The sequence below is a fragment of the Morone saxatilis genome, unplaced genomic scaffold, assembly GCF_004916995.1.
Source record: "Morone saxatilis isolate NCDOM2014 unplaced genomic scaffold, NCSU_SB_2.0 Contig17, whole genome shotgun sequence".
NCBI lineage: Eukaryota > Metazoa > Chordata > Actinopteri > Moronidae > Morone > Morone saxatilis.
Genome location: NW_023339729.1, coordinates 26,005,673 through 26,022,835, shown reverse-complemented (window position 1 = coordinate 26,022,835; position 17,163 = coordinate 26,005,673). Strand labels below are relative to the sequence as shown.

The following is a 17,163-nucleotide window of genomic DNA, read 5'->3' as shown; positions in this document are numbered from 1 at the left end:
TGTCTCTGTCTGTCTGTCTGTGTCTCTGTCTGTCTGTCTGTCTGTCAGATATCTGCAGATTTTTTCCATCTTTTTTATACTGAGTTATTATTATAATATTTATAGTATTTATATATTTTATAATATATAATAATAGAAAGTATTTATAGTATTTATAATATAATATATTTTATAATATTTATAGTATACATTTTCAGGCCGGTTAATCTATAATCAGAAGATTAAGAAACTAATAAAATAAAATAAATATTTTACTTGCTGTTTAAACTTTGATCCTTTAGAGACGTCAGTTGTGTTTTCAGGTCTGTCGATCCGCAGTGTTTGCTGGAAGGCCGACCGGATCCTGGCGGGAACGCAGGACAGCGAGATCTTTGAGGTCATGGTCCGAGACCGGGACAAACCGGTTCTATTGATGCAGGGTCACAGCGAGGGCGAGCTGTGGGCACTGGACCTTCACCCCAAACAGCCGGTCGCCGTCACCGGGAGTGACGACCGCTCCGTCAGGTCAGTCCGAGCCACTGACGCCACCGACGGGTCTGCCTGGCTGCTGCGTATACCCTCTAACCTGTCTGTCTCTCCTCTGTCTGTCTCTCAGGCTGTGGAGTCTTCCTGACCACACTCTGCTGGCTCGCTGTAACATGGAGGAATCTGTCCGCAGCGTTTCCTTCAACAACGACGGATCTCAGCTCGCTCTGGGCATGAAGGACGGATCCTTCACCGTGCTGCGTGTCAGGTAACTTCGGGGGGCGCTGCTAGGAAGCTGGTTCATCCATCTACGTTATAACTGTGATCTAACACCACGATGCTACTAACCAAACAACGTGGCCCAAAAGTAGTTCCCTATGCTAACTGCTATAGTAGCTAGTCCTGGAAGCCAATTTATGTGTTTATCTTAATAATTAATGTTTGACATTTTTTCAATACCTTAGATTAAGATTATTATATTTTTTGAAGGAACTTGAGGTAACAGAGCTTTGTCTTCAGGGACATGACGGAGGTCGTGCACATCAAGGACAGGAAGGAGGTGATTCATGAGCTGAAGTTTTCACCGGACGGTTCCTTCTTGGCGGTGGGATCAAACGATGGGCTTGTGGACGTCTATGCCGTCGCCCAGCGATACAAGAAGGTGGGTGAGTGCAGCCGCTCCACTTCCTTCATCACCCACCTGGACTGGTCGGTTGACAGCCGCTTCCTGCAGACCAACGACGGCGCCGGAGAGAGGCTGTTCTACAGAATGCCAGGTACCGACTGAGTCTCAAACTATTTGACATTATTGTCCCAGACTGATGGAAGACTTCGGGATATAACTTGACCAACCCCTGACCCTTTGACCTCCTCCTCCTACAGCAGGGAAGCTAGTTCCTAAAGAGGAGGCGAAGGGGATCCACTGGATGACATGGACAGGTGTTGTCGGGACAGAAGTGAACGGCATCTGGCCCAAATACTCAAGCATCACTAACGTGAACTCTGTGGACGCCAACTACAGCAGCGCTGTGCTGGTGACCGGAGACGACCTCGGGCTTGTCAAACTCTTCAGGTTCCCCTGCCTTAAGAAAGGTTTGCCGACAAACATTCAGACGCATCAACCTTTTCCATTGTGTGTGTGGAAGTACTTTCTGATGCATCAGTAACCACAGGGTGTTCTTTCTTTAAGTTTTATGTATTTATAATGTTCTTAAATGTTAGTGCATCCTTCAGTCTCACCTCGTCATTCCAGAATCACTGTTTTTTGTAAACGTTGCTTCTTCTTCCTCAAACAGGAGCCAAATTCAAGAAGTACATCGGTCACTCTGCCCATGTGACGAATGTCCGCTGGTCCAACGACCTGCAGTGGGTCATCAGCACCGGTGGCGCTGACCACGCTGTCTTCCAGTGGAGGTTCCTGCCAGAGGGCGTCATGAATGGCGTCCTGGAGCCCCTCCTTCAAGGTAGCACCAAGATTTACTACTTCAGAATTTATCCCAGATAACACAAACAACTGGCCAACGTGCTTCCCTGGAATTATGTTATGAACTGATCCAGCTCAGTCTCAATGTGGGTCCACCAGAACCTAACCTTAGACCAAACTGGAATCCCTAAAATCAGTTATTTGTTGGATTCTGACAAAATGTTATGTGTGGAATCTCCTGTAAATCCTAACTCGCCTTCTGTCACCACATCTTTTGTTATCCTAAATGTAGCATCTGTAAATACCTTTAATGTCTCTCGTAAGTCAGCATTGTTATCCCTGAATCACAACCTGTACATTATCCCTCAGTGAACTCAACATACGCATACTCTTACACACCAGTTCCATCATCCAATCATCTCCAAACTCTGCATTGCTGTTGGTTTAGGAGCCTGTTAGTGAGATACATTTCACAGTTTTCTAATTCAAGTTAATAAGCTTATTGATAAAGTCTGTTCGGGGTCTTCAGAGGGTTACGCTGACTCCAACAGCGGAGAGTCGGACTCAGACGTGTCGGACGTCCCGGAGCTCGACTCGGACATCGAGCAGGAAGCTCAGACCAGCTACGAACGTCAGGTGACCAAACAATAAGCCTGTACATTATCTGTCTGTCTGTCTGCCTGTCTGACTCACCTGCCTTTGTCTGCAGGTCTATAAGGAGGACCTGCCTCAGCTGCGGAAGAAGCTGATTGGTTCCCTGAAGCGGCAGAAAGCTCCAGAGGAGGGTCTTCGTCTGCAGTTTGTCCACGGGTACAAACAACGATCCGTAAAGCTATGAATGATGCTGCTGCTGAAGTGACCTTTACTGTGGCGGTCTTGTTTCCTGTTTCCTGCAGGTACCGGGGCTTCGACTGTCGTAACAACCTGTTCTACAGTCAGGCGGGGGAGGTGGTGTATCACGTGGCCGCCGTAGCCGTCGTCTACAACAGGCTGCAGCACAGTCAGAGGTTCTACCTCGGCCACGACGACGATATCCTCAGCCTCGCCGTCCACCCGCTCAAAGACTACGTGGCCTCCGCACAGGTACGCCCAGCCAATCAGAACGCAGCGTGCTACCGTCAGACTGACTGAGCGTGTTTCTGATTGGCTGTCTGTGTATTCAGGTGGGCAGAGACCCAGCCGTCCACGTCTGGGACATCCAGACTCTGAAGTGTCTGTCGCTACTAAAGGGACACCACAGCAGAGGAGTGTGTGCTCTGGAGTTCACAGGTACCGTTATATAGTCTGTTATTAGTCTGTTATTAGTCTGTTATTAGTCTGTTATATAGTCTGTTATTAGTCTGTTATCAGTCTGTTATTGCTTATCTAGCTCCTGTTATTAGCTCTGTTACTTCCATCTGTCTCTACTAGTCTGTGTATTAGATGTTATTCAGCTGTTATACGTAGTCCTGTTATTCCGTCTCGTTTATTTAGTCCCTGTTATTAGAGCCTCTTTCTACTAGTCTGTTATCATATCGTCTCGTATTATACCCGTGGCTCTACTGTGCTTTATCTTCGCCCTACATACCCGTCTGTTATTCCAGTCTGTTCATCAGTCTGTCTTTAGTCGTTATATACCGCTCATCTTCACTCCTGTTATCTAGTCCGCTTACATTCACGTGCCCGCTATATCCGGTCTCTTCCGCTCCTGCTTCCATCATGTCCTGTCTATTCCCACTACCCCACGTTGCTCGAGTTTAGTCGCTCCCCCAGTCTCTTCATCGCTGTTATTAGTGTTATTGCTCTCTTATAAAAAAAAAATAGTCTGTTTTTAGTCCGATATATCGTCGTTATTAGTCCGCTACAATACGTCATGTTATGTAGTCACGATATATAGGTCATAGTCTGTTATTAGTCCGTTATATAGTCTGTTATTAGTCCGTTAAATAGTCTGTTATTAGTCTGTTATTAGTTTGTTATTGTCTCTCTGTCTGTCTCTGTCTCAGTGGATGGGAAGAGTTTGATCTCTGTGGGAATCGATGACTTTCACTCCATCGTGATCTGGGACTGGAAGAAAGGAGAGAGATTGGCCAAGGCCAGGTAAACACACCTTAGGAGCTCCTCATTAATCAGTGTGTTCACACTTGTGTTAATGAAACTGTGATCATTATATTCCAGCTTTAAAGAGTCAGCTGATGCTAATGTTAGCTGTTTTAGGCAAACTGATCCTTTGACCTTTAACCTCTGGGTCTGCTCTATTTGAGATTACCTTTGGTAAATGCACTGTGTCCTGCAGGGGTCATAAAGACAAGATCTTTGTGGTGAAGAGTAACCCGTTCAGGGTGGACAAACTGGTGACTGTCGGCATGAAACACATCAAGTTCTGGCAACATTCAGGTAAATCCTCGAATTTACCTGAAACACACCTGAGCTCAGTTCAACAGCAAACATCTGATTATATCCACATAATTATTATTGATCTGTTCCAACGAAAATGGCGATGTCCTCCTGCAGGTGGGGGTCTGACGTTTAAACGAGGGATTTTTGGGAACCTGGGGAAGCAGGAGACGATGATGTCGGCGTGTTACGGTCGATCGGAGGACCTGGTCTTCTCCGGAGCCACCAACGGAGACGTTTACATCTGGAGAGACACAACGCTCGTCAAGACCATCAAAGCCCATGACGGCCCCGTGTTCGCCATGTGCTCCCTGGACAAGGTAACACCTGGAGCACCTGGGTCATCGTCAGCCATCATTCACTGTATCATCCTTCACAGATGAGACGGTCTCAGGAACCGTATCACACCAGCAGTCCCGATTGTCCAGATCTAGATTTAACCAGATAAAATATCTAATATAGTTATACTTATACTATATATATTATATATATATAATAAGTACTAAATGTATTAAATAAGTTGTAATATCACCAGATAAAGAATGAAATCATAATGTATCATAATGTCTTCAAGGTAAAGTATGATTTTATTTTTGGTACCTCTGGACTTCCATAATGTGAAGCATCAGAGTTTCTAGATGTCGATGTTGTAGATTATGAAACATAAAGTAAACTGAATGTTTTTCTTTTGCTTGCCATGTTGCGTTCACTGACCAGGGTTTTGTGACGGGTGGGAAGGACGGCATCGTGGAGCTCTGGGACGACATGTTTGAGAGATGTTTGAAGACGTACGCCATCAAGAGAGCCGCTCTCTCTCCATCATCCAAAGGTTTCAGCTCTTCTCTCACTTATCAGTTCATACGATGTCTGCGAGGACTCAAAGACATGATGAAGAAGGAAGGATGATGCAAGTTAGCAATAATATAACATCCAGTTAGACTTTCAAAATAAAGCTTACATGGTTAAGGTAGTGAAACAGTTGCAGTTTGTTAGGTTAAAGGTTCTCCTGAGTGAAAGTCCTGTGTTTAGTTTGTACGTCCGTTACTACACAGCAAACAAAATGTTAATCATATTATTACATTATTATATTATTACATTATCATATTATTATATTATTACATTATTATATTATTACATTATCATATTATTACATTATCATATCATAATACCACATTATCACAATATCATATTATTATATTATCACATTATAATAGCACATTATTATATTATCACATTATCACGTTAGTATATTATCACATTATTATGTTATCATGTTATCACATTATCAACATCAAGAACCATTTGTTCTGTCTCTCTGACTGTCTGTCCGTCTGTCTGTCTGTGTGTCTGTCTGTCTGTCTGCCTGTCTCACTGTCTGTCTGTCTGTCTGTCTGTCTAACTGTCTGTCTGTCTGTCTCTCTGACTGCCTGTCTGCAGGCCTGCTGCTGGAGGACAACCCGTCGATCAGAGCGATCACTCTGGGTCATGGTCACATCCTGCTGGGAACAAAGAACGGAGAAATCCTGGAGATCGACAAGAGTGGACCGATGACGCTGCTGGTTCAGGTCAGACACACAGACGCAGAAATATCACAAGTATGAAGGAACAAATGTTAACAGGTGTGTGTTGCGTTCAGGGTCACATGGAGGGGGAGGTGTGGGGTTTGGCAGCTCACCCTCTACTTCCTGTCTGCGCCACTGTCAGTGACGACAAAACTCTGAGGATCTGGGAGCTGTCGGCCAATCACCGCATGGTCGCCGTCCGCAAACTCAAGAAGGGTGAGAGGGAGGAAATATGAAGACCTACATCCTGTTATTTTATACACTGTAGTGTGTTTATACCTGTGTGTGTGTGTGTGTGTGTTACCTGTCAGGTGGACGATGCTGTGCCTTCTCTCCTGATGGGAAAGCTCTGGCGGTCGGTCTGAATGACGGCAGCTTCCTGGTGGTAAACGCCGACACGCTGGAGGACATGGTGACCTTCCACCACCGCAAGGAGCTCATCTCAGACATCCGCTTTTCCCAAGGTACCTGAACACACAAAAACAACTACAAAGTGACTCAAAACAACTACATAGAGACTCACAACAACTACAACATGGTGCAAAATGACTACACTCCACACAGGTGTGACACAGGATGAAGGTGATTGGTTTAGTGGTCGATGAGTCATTGCGCTGTGTGTTTCAGATGCAGGGAAGTACCTGGCTGTGGCGTCCCATGATTCCTTCGTGGACATCTACAACGTCCTGACCAGTAAGAGAGTTGGTATCTGTAAAGGAGCCGGCAGCTACATCACGCACATCGATTGGGACTCCAGAGGTGAACACACACTCACCGGTACCGCTGCTACGCTAAATGTTAGCAGGAGCAGCTAACAACATGTTATGTGTTTGTGTCGACAGGTAAATTGCTGCAGGTGAACACCGGAGCCAAAGAGCAGCTTTTCTTTGAGGCTCCTCGAGGACGCAAACAGAACATCAGCATGGCCGAGGTCAGCCTGCGTTAATGTCTTTAGGGTCCCGGATCGTCGGGGTGTTTCCACGTAGACACATTTGTTTGTTTGTGTGTTTGCAGTTTGAGAAGCTGGACTGGGCGAGCTGGACGTCCGTTATGGGTCCGACCTGTGAGGGAATATGGCCGATGCTTAGCTTCGTCAATGCCGCCTCGCTCACCAAAGATTGCAAACTGCTCGCCACCGGAGACGACTTTGGCTTCCTGAAACTGTTCAGCTTCCCGTCCAGGGTGAGGATCTTAAATGTAATCCCGCAGATGTTCAGAGAGGATGGTTTGTCCTGGGGAAACATTACAACCTGACTAATATGTTGTTAGGATGAATGTACATTTTATTTTATTTCACATCTTTACACGATGATCATTCTCTGTCCAACTGACCTCAGGGCCAGTTTGCTAAGTATAAGAAGTACGTTGGTCACAGCACCAACGTGACGAACGTCCGCTGGTCCAATGACGACTCCCTGCTGCTGTCAGTGGGCGGGGCTGACACGGCGCTCATGATCTGGACCAGAGAGCCGCCGGGCCACAAAGAGAGCAAAGCTGTGGACAGCGAGGAGTCGGACGACGACACTGAGGAGGACGGAGGTAACGTAAACAACAGAAGGACAACGTGTGCTTATATTCTGAAAGTCTAAGTTGGAGGTTTTCACGTTCACTTCAGTACAGTTTAATCACAGCGTCGTCTGGTGGACATTAGAGGAACTGCAGCTGAGGAGGCTGCTGATTGGTCCAAACACAGGCAGGAAAGTAATGACACCAGTTGGAGGCCTCGACAAAATGTTTGATTTGTGTAAAATTGCAGGAGGAAGTGAAAATTGCAAAAATTGTTTTTGTATAATTCATTGAAAATCAAAGGCAACTTCCGGTCCCAGTGAGAATAAATGTCTTAGTTTGGTGATGTGTGTGAACGCTTTGTGTGGGCTGCTGTGATTGGTGGGACTCACAGGAAGGTAGCGTGGTTTGCATTAACGGACTGATTCAGTAGTTCTGTTCTCAGGGGAAACGGTCGCGTCATGGACTCGTTGTGTTTTCAGGGTATGACAGTGATGTGGCCCGAGAGAAGGTGGTGGACTACGTCACCAAGATCTACTCTGCTAGCATCAGGAACATGTCAGGAACCAGACCTCACCTGCAGCACAAAGAGCTTCCTGTGGAGGAGAGGTACCGCGACCCGACACACACACACACACACACACACACAGAAACACAGTACACTGATTTTAACTGTACTTGTTTACCGTTCAGGCCTCCTGTGAGTCGAGCTGCACCGCTGCCTGACAAACTGCTGAGGAACAATGTGACCAAGAAGAAGAAAGTGGTGGAGGTCAGTAGGAGCCTCCACCATCAGCGCACTGACACATGACCTCACCTTAAACAGCTGCTGGTATCTCCTCTGTCCTGTTCGGTTTTCAGGAGCTGGTTCTGGAGCACGTCTTTGGCTACAGAGGCTTCGACTGTCGCAACAACCTGCATTATCTCAACGACGGTACTGACATCATCTTCCACACCGCTGCTGCAGTGGTCATCCAGAGCCTGTCCGCCGGTCAGTGTAACTCTCAGACTGAGCTTCTACCTTTATATGTTGTTGCCTTTGATGATGACATCACACTTCCTGCTGCCTGTCCTGACAGGAACCCAAACGTTCTACCTGGAACACACCGACGACATCCTCTGTCTGACTGTCAATCAACACCCAAAATACCAAAACATCATCGCGACAGGACAGATCGGTGAGTCCCCGAGCAGAAAGTCAACTCAGGCGTGTCTGAGCTCACGTTAAAGTCCAAATGAGACCAAACTGTAAGTTCCTGCTAGCTTCTTTAATTTGCACCAAAACGTCAACATCAATCTGTAAATCACCCTGACTGCACAAAACTGATCACTAAATGTGGTTTCAGTTGGACAGTTTCAGTTTTGATGCTTTCTTAACAACACTTGCTGCCACATGCATACATGGAGTTACTACTGTTGCCCAGAGGCTTTGAGGGGGTGGGGGCCTGGACGGACATCGTAGTTTCATGTCGAGACAAGTTCAGGTTTGATGCCTCTTTAAACACTTGCTGGCCCACAGCATACAGTGAATTGAACTACTGGCCCAAGGGCTTGAGGGGTGGGGGGCCCTGGGACGGAGCACAGTTTAAAGTGGCTGACAAAACCAAAGCAACTACAATTGAACAAAATAACCACAAAGAGACACATAAATACTGTATTAAAAATCCTGTTTCCAGACACATTCTACATAAACATTCAGCTTTGTAATTAGGTAGCAGAGTTTGATATTGATCACCATGTTGTTTTCGTGCATGACTTGCTGCTTTTTGCCCATTGCACTTATTTTCTTTTCCACTGCTTCCTCATTGTCACCGCCTCACCTCACCACCAGGTGACATCACTGACCTGCCAGGTAAGACCCTGCCCACCTTCTGCTGTCACTCGTCACTGATCCATTCACACACATTATTCTGTTTACATTCATGTGGAGAACACAGTGTTTAACCTGTTGGTGTCGTTCGCTCTCGGTGTGTAGAGGCTGAAGTGTCCGGTGAGTATCATCAGTCAGAACCGTGTTCAGGTCTGCTCTAGTTGTTCTGTTTGTAGCTTGACCCCCCAACCATTGTCTGTCAGAGACCATGTCTACACTAATGTGGATTCAGATGAAAACACAATCCATTCACACTAAACCACCATTTTCCACCTCTAGAAACTGGAAACCAGTGACACTTTAATGTCACCAACTTAAAAAAAACTATCATTTTTATTGAGTCCTATTTTCTTAAATTAAAAACCCACCAGTGCATTGAGATGCTATGAGTTTCTAATCCAAATCAACTTATTCAAAGATGTTGTTTAAGTGTTTGTTTTAGGTTTAATTATACTGAAACAAGTTGTTTTGTTTTGGGAATCGGTGGAAGTAATTTCACTGTACTGGCTTTAGCTCCAGTGCGTCACATTACTGTAATATAATATTCAAATTCAAGTATGTTTTCATTAGTGTTTCACCTGAATCTAAGAATCATTGTGTTTTTGTTACCTCAGAACGAGAATGTTTTATCTACAGAGGGAGCGGGTCCTCTTCTGGCAGAGTCCGCCATGTTGAACCTCCATGTTTCTATAGTAGCCCAGAATGGAAAAACCAAACACTGGATCTAGAGAGACTTATCACAGTTTTGCCGCCACTGTAGTTCCTCCTACACACTTGGAAGGAGAGCGATTTCTCAGTGAGTTGCAATCTGCAACTTTACCACTAGATGCCACTAATTCCTTCACACTGGACCTTTAAGATTATTTGGTGAAAAGAATCAACCTTCACTCTTGTCGTTGGCCAGCCACCATTAAGGAGGAAAGATGAAGACGATGATTCAGTCTTTTATCTGTTGTTTTTTAAAGTGTGGACACAGGAAGTAGAAAACAATCTAAAAACATTTGTGTGGATGGAAAACTCAGTGTTTTCAAATTTCTCCATGTTAGTGGGAGCATGGCAGTAGAGAAACTAAAGCAAGTCAGACTAAGAACAAAGCCTTGCTTAGCGCCTCTTATCAGCATGTTAGCCCAACTAGCCTGGGTGGTTACTGTATGTGGTGTCTGTACTGTTTGTGGTAAGACTGTGATTGAAAGGCTGCTTTTGCACAAAAGTTCTTATAGTAGCTGGACCTGGATCTATTGTATTGATGCAGAGGATATTGGAGCATGAATATTAGGCATGACTGTTCCTTATCTGCTTGACAGAATGCAGTGATCTTGTTTTAATAACCCTCTACAGCCATGATCACATAGGACTTCCTGTTCAACACTTCAGTAAAGGGCAAGACATCTACTGGACAGATTTCACCAAATGCTACGTAACAATCAAATAATGCTAATAAATGGTCCTCAGGCTGGAATTAAAACAACAACAACGAGGTGTAAACTGTTCTGGGAGCGGTGATGGCAAAAGTTAAATCACATTTGTACTTTGATTGGGAACATGGGATGACTCACAAGTTTTTTGCATGTATACAGACATATTTCAAAGTCCTTTAAACAAAGGAGAATGAACAGCATGAACTTTACCTTGATTTTATGATAAATACAGCTGTGTCATCAGCGTAGAAATGTTGTGGAATCTAAAAAAACAGACCCTAATGAAAACATATTTAGTTCTAATTCATTGGGACCTAAAATGCAGTTTGGAATTATAATGTTTATGTTGTGCCACCTGTGTGTCAGAACAACCAGCAAGGAGACTGAATATTTAGTTAATTTATTCAAACACAGTGTAACATCACACAGTCTGCTTGTTCAAAACATGGAATAAATAACTTCGAACTTCACTGAAACAAATCCTGGCAGACTTACCTGGTAGAGTTTGATGTTGTTTTTGTTTTTCTGCGACAATCTGACTAATGAAAGCAGGTCGACTCTTCTCATTCACTAACAATTTAGTTGACTGTTAGGGGGCAGCACTACTCTGTACCTGTCCCCTTTTGTGTAGTCATTTTATTTTAGTTTGGGTTCCCCAATTTCTTACTCTTAAATTCTTGAAATTTGCGACCTGTGGTTCAGATTTGATTTGTTTTGCAACAACTCAACTCAAAACATGACTCATCTCGATTTGTGCCGACCTTAGACTTCAGAAGAAAGGAGTCCTATGTGATCATGGTCAAAGGTGTCAGTAGTGTTTGCTGTAAATTTGTGAATACAGGATGGAGTAAATAGAAGCTATTTTGATTTCCCCAACGCTAACCCCATCCTACTCCAGTACAATATGACAGTAGGGAATGATCCTTCAAAAGAGGACATCTAATCACTTGTCGCCTACCTGCCTATCACCCCCTCATCTCCTGAATCTAAGCCTGTTCTGCCTGACCTCCACTACTCGGTTCCTTTGGTTTCATTTCTCCCTTAGTACGTTGGTTCCTCACCTCCTCGCTCCATTGGTTCCTTCATTCCTTGGTGTTTTACTTACTTCCTTCCATGGCAATTTTAGGTTCCTTGTCGGCCCTTTGTTTCCTTAAAGCCTTGCCTTGTATGGTGGTTCAACTTATCCGGACAAGTTCTGTTCTCTTGCTCCTGTTCCTTAAATCCTTGGTTCGACAGTTGCAAGGATGCTAAGCCCATTAGATGTTCAACACCTTAGTTCCTTAGTCCTTTGGGTTCCTGGTTCCTTGGCCACCTTAATGCCTTTGGTCCTTGGTACCACAGTTCCTGATCCTTGGTTCCTTGGTTTTATGGTTCCTCAATTTAATGATTTAGGTCCTTGGATACTAGGGTCCTTGGCTGCTCAGTGGCTTAGCTCCTTTGTCCTTTGGTTCCTTGATTCTTGGGTTACCTTAGGTTCTGCTCTCTTCTCACAGGTCTTGCTCCATCCATTCATGTGTGGGATGCCATGACCAAGCAGACCCTTTCCATCCTCCGATGTTCCCACGCTAAAGGTGTCGGCTACGTCAACTTCAGCGCTACAGGAAAGCTGCTGCTCTCTGTTGGAGTGGAGCCTGAACACACCATCACAGTGTGGAGGTGGCAGGAAGGTACAGACATTAATATTATCCAATAGCTTAGCGTCTTAAACAAGCTAACGTGGTGCAGTAGTATCATTTATCCAAATAGCTTTGTTGGGATTTAGGTGATGACTACAGGTGAGGAGTGTGACTTAAGTACCTGAGGAAGGTTAGGATAATAACACTAAGGACAAGATGGGTCATACCACAATCAAACTAGGAGGATGTGACAAAATAAGTCTACACAAGATATTGGGAACCAACTTTTCAGGTTCAGAACCAATTTATTTTCTGTCAAAATCAGAGTGGACACAGCTTTTATAGCCTAAGGGACCAGGTGAGCTTAATCAACTGGTGACCACTAAGGGGCAGAAAGACAGCCCCAAATCAACATAACATGCAACAAAAAGCCTTGATATATACACCAGCCATAACATTATGACCACTGCAGACCGGGAACACAGATGCTTTGACCCAGTCGTCCATCACAATGTGGTTCTTGTCAAAGTGGCTCAGATCCTCACGCTGCCCATTTTTCCTGCTTCTAACACATCAACTCTGAGGACCAAATGTTCACTGTCTGCCTAATATAACCCCCCATTGATATACCTCCCCCCTACTGACAGGAGCCCTGATACCCAGATAATCAGAGTTACTGTCAGTGCTCACTGTGTTAGGGCTGATCAATGGATATAAAAATACAGAACAGACTAAAGCAAAGCGAACAAAATTTACCATAGAGAGATATCCACTTGAAAAGTGACCTCTGACCTCTCTGCCAGGCACCAAGGTGACCAGTAAAGGTGGCCATGCTGAGCGGATATTCGTGGTGGAGTTCAGACCGGACTCTGACACCCAGTTTGTGTCGGTGGGAATCAAACATATCAAGTTCTGGACTCTGGTTGGAGGTTCGCTCGTGTACAAGAAGGGAGTGATCGGCTCGGTGGAGGACGGCCGCATGCAGACCATGCTGTCTGTTGCCTTTGGTGCTGTAAGATAAACTAGTTCTGACTCACCTTTTAAAAAGGAATTATAAATCTTTAGTGTTTTATGGATTTGTTGTAAATCAGTGTTTGTCTCCTCCAGAACAACCTGACATTCACTGGTGCTATAAATGGAGACGTGTATGTATGGAGGGAACACTTCCTGGTACGAGTGGTGGCAAAGGCGCACAGTGGTCCGGTCTTCACCATGTACACAACCCTGAGGGATGGACTCATCGTCACTGGGGGGAAGGAACGGCCGTGAGTACCCAAAAAACAACATGCTTAATGCCAGCTAGAGTTTGAAAACTAGTTCCTTCATAGTTACACAAGTCACAAGTGACACATTTGTCTTAGTACGTTCTGATTGACAAGTTGAAGGCCACTGGGACTCTACCACTCTTGGAATGTCTTGATGTGAAGTACAGAAGAGCACTACATCTGAACTATGAAAATAAAACCGTTGTGTTTGTTGGTGTACTTGACAGGACTAAAGAGGGCGGAGCTGTGAAGCTTTGGGATCAGGAGATGAAGCGCTGCAGAGCTTTTCAGCTAGAAACCGGCCAATCGGTAGAGAATGTCCGATCCGTCTGCAGAGGGAAGGTATGAGACAGATCTGACTATAAAACCAATCAGTCAGAGGTTTTTCGAAATAATCATTGCAATTTGTATGGTCATAAACTGCCCCCATGTGCATCTGCTGATTTTTTATTATTTATCAGTGTGAAATGGAGTTTAAATAGCACATTATGGCTTCAGTTATAGAGCAGTTAACAAGAGTTATTTGGCACCCAGTCGCACCTTTGTTTGCAGAACCATACCTACTGGAACACTCATAGATAAACAGATTACATAGATTGACAGATACTGTAATGTATTTAATGAGGCATTTATATCAACTAGTTCCAACTGATTTAAGGAACACTTAACAGTTCAATTAGGAGAAACAGAAAATAAATTCTTCAGTTGAGGTAAGATGATCTTCTAGCCTCTGGATCAACAATCCCAAACTTCCTGACACATGTCTTTCGTCCCTGATGATTCAGGGTAAAATCCTGGTAGGAACCAAAGATGGAGAAATAATAGAGGTAGGTGAAAAGAATGCTGCCTCCAACACCATGATCAACGGACACACTCAGGGAGGAATCTGGGGTTTGGCGACTCACCCTTTCAAAGACGTCTTCATCTCCGCCAGTGATGACGGGACCATCCGAATATGGGACCTGGCTGATAAGGTACAGATCTGTAGAGTGAGGGTGGAGACTGGGGTTGAAGTCTTTATCGTACAACCTTTTAACTCCCATTTGCTGCTATCTTGTTTTCTGTGTTAGAAACTTCTGAACAAGGTGAGTTTGGGTCATCCAGCCAAGTGCACCTCCTACAGTCCCAACGGAGAGATGGTTTCCATCGGTATGGAGAACGGAGAGTTTATTGTCCTGCTGGTCAACTCCCTCACCGTCTGGGGCAAGAAGAGAGACCGCAGTGTCACCATCCAGGACATACGGTACAACATCAGTCTTTAACAGATATCATCCTTTAACACTTCTGTGTTGGACCTAAATAATTAACTGCACATATTTTGGGGGGTTTGCTTGTGGTTCAGCTTCAGTCCAGACAACCGGTTCTTGGCAGTGGGTTCAGTTGAAAGTGCTGTGGATTTCTACGACCTTTCTTTGGGACCATCCCTTAACAGGATTGGCTACTGTAAGGACATCCCTGGCTTCGTCATCCAAATCGACTTCTCTGCTGACAGCAAACACATCCAGGTTAAAAACACTAAAAACCTAAACTCCCTCATAATAAGTCAATTGTGCTACGACCTCTGACCTTTTACTAATGGTTGCTTGTAGTGTAGCAACGGATGCTTTTTCTACAGTTGAACTCTTTTAAATCTTTCATGGCAGAATCATACATCAGTGAGTTGACTAAAACGTAAAATCTCCTTCATGTCCATCCCAGGTGTCCACCAGCACCTACACTCGGCAGGTGCATGAAGTTCCCTCGGGGAAGATTGTCACAGAGCAGTCTGTATTTGAGAGGATCACCTGGGCTACCTGGACCAGGTGAGGCTGGCTACGAAAACATACTGTAGAGTCTAGGGAACATACTGTTGAGTCTAGGGAACGTACTGTTGAGTCTAGGGAACATGTACAGCCTAGGACATATACTGTGCAGACAGAATAAAATCATCTAGAGTTTAGGGAACCAACTGTTGAACCAAGAGGAGATCCTGTGGAATATATTGTGGTATTGTGGAACTATATATAGAACCAACATAATATAGAACCAAGGAAACAAACTAGAGTTTAGGGAACTACCTATAAAGTCACTGTCAATGTTTTTTAGCATCCTGGGTGACGAGGTTCTCGGCGTTTGGCCTCGCAACGCAGAGAAAGCGGACGTCAACTGTGCTTGTGTTTCCCACGCTGGCCTCAACCTGGTGACCGGAGACGATTTCGGCCTCATCAAGCTCTTCGATTTTCCATGTTCAGAAAAATTTGTACGTGAACTTCATGTGACAGTAAATCCCTGAATTGTGTATTTCTGTCCACCAGCTGTCTTCATCACTCTATCTGATCTCTTCACAGGCAAAACACAAGCGTTACTTCGGTCACTCTGCTCACGTGACAAACATTCGCTTCTCCTGTGATGATAAGTTCGTCATCAGTGCCGGTGGCAGTGACTGCAGGTGAGATTAAATTACACCAGATCTCTCAGAGAAAACACCAAAAGCTTCTGGTTCAGACAGTGAAGGTGATCACCCACAAAAGCAAAACACGCTCCCCAGACCTCGTCTAATGCAAGACTATAGCATCTGTCTGTCCCGGTGTTTAATACTGGCCCTGTCCTGTGGCTGCAGAAAACAACACTATCATTATTCCTTTCCTAATATTAATAACAGCATGAAGTTCCTGGTTGTAAAAAGTGAAGCCTGGGTCAAAACAGTTTAAACATTTTAAACAGTTTTAAATACTCAACATTTGAAAATGCAAACAGCCATTCTGGGTTCAGGCCAACACGGTCCGTGTATCTTTTGGTCATTCGATTTTCCTTTCAGAAACAGGTATTAAAAAACAGGAAACGAGTGGTTATTTGATTTTCGTTTTAAAATAAAAAAATTAAAATTGAAATACAAGGCGTTTTTCTTTTCCATGGTCAAAAAGGGATGAGCGAAATTTAAAAAATTATTAGATTTTCATTTTTTATTTCATATAACAAAAAATAAAATCACTAGAAAACAGAAACGGAAAAAAGGCCTGTTTTTTCATATTCTGAGACCGGATGTTGTCATTTACAGGACGGTGCTGTGTAGAAGAAACAGTAGGCTAGTAGACTGCGGTCAAGCCAGCCGTGACTCCGATCTCCGTGGTCAAATTTGTCAAATCAGCCCGCACTTAATTCGAGTGTAACAAGTATTCTCAGCCAATTTGTAAATGAGAAACAGCGTATTCCACTCCCGTTTTCACAATAAAGTATTTAAGACAGTAAGCTATACATCAACCCTACATTTAAAAACCACCAATATGTTACATTAACAGTGTTCATGCGCCCCCTGAATTAAAAAAACACTTCGTTATAATCAAGTAGTCTGTTACATTACTCTAATGTTGTGGACCAGAAACGAGCCAAATATATAAAGAGAGGAGGAAGATATTATAAATGCCTCCAGGGAACGTTCATTTATATTATTGCCACAAGATTGTTGATGAAGGCACTCAGGCAGGATTTAATATGAAGTTGAGTACTATAGAAAAGGCTTGCTATCGATAAAATACAGAAATTGCACTAGATATAATAGCAATGCTTGTTAGTACTATTAATATGATATTGCCTAGATGAGTAGGGACTATCTCATCTGCAAACACACACTGAAGGTATTACTACCGATAGGGCTAGTGTATTATTGAGAATAATCATATTCT

General features: G+C 44.1%; 1 protein-coding gene across 3 annotated transcripts in view; it reads left to right on the top strand.

The window, feature by feature from the left end:
* Positions 1–15,929, top strand: part of LOC118326666 (echinoderm microtubule-associated protein-like 6) — a gene marked incomplete at both ends in the record, with an annotated part of 16,145 nt that extends 216 nt beyond the window's left edge. The window contains 35 exon segments of one of the 3 annotated variants that reach the window (XM_035659702.1): positions 303–504; positions 596–733; positions 985–1,241; positions 1,348–1,557; positions 1,761–1,928; positions 2,418–2,524; positions 2,598–2,698; positions 2,785–2,971; positions 3,052–3,157; positions 3,874–3,967; positions 4,164–4,264; positions 4,382–4,584; positions 4,982–5,093; positions 5,702–5,829; positions 5,901–6,042; positions 6,138–6,290; positions 6,454–6,585; positions 6,669–6,757; positions 6,841–7,008; positions 7,164–7,365; positions 7,815–7,941; positions 8,026–8,104; positions 8,194–8,323; positions 8,412–8,510; positions 9,164–9,184; positions 12,114–12,287; positions 13,040–13,248; positions 13,344–13,501; positions 13,729–13,843; positions 14,287–14,475; positions 14,572–14,744; positions 14,844–15,006; positions 15,200–15,303; positions 15,587–15,740; positions 15,829–15,929. In XM_035659702.1, coding sequence (XP_035515595.1) covers positions 303–504; positions 596–733; positions 985–1,241; positions 1,348–1,557; positions 1,761–1,928; positions 2,418–2,524; positions 2,598–2,698; positions 2,785–2,971; positions 3,052–3,157; positions 3,874–3,967; positions 4,164–4,264; positions 4,382–4,584; positions 4,982–5,093; positions 5,702–5,829; positions 5,901–6,042; positions 6,138–6,290; positions 6,454–6,585; positions 6,669–6,757; positions 6,841–7,008; positions 7,164–7,365; positions 7,815–7,941; positions 8,026–8,104; positions 8,194–8,323; positions 8,412–8,510; positions 9,164–9,184; positions 12,114–12,287; positions 13,040–13,248; positions 13,344–13,501; positions 13,729–13,843; positions 14,287–14,475; positions 14,572–14,744; positions 14,844–15,006; positions 15,200–15,303; positions 15,587–15,740; positions 15,829–15,929 — 4,996 coding nt within the window. 3 annotated transcript variants of the gene reach the window in all.
* Positions 15,930–17,163: the final 1,234 nt, after the last annotated feature.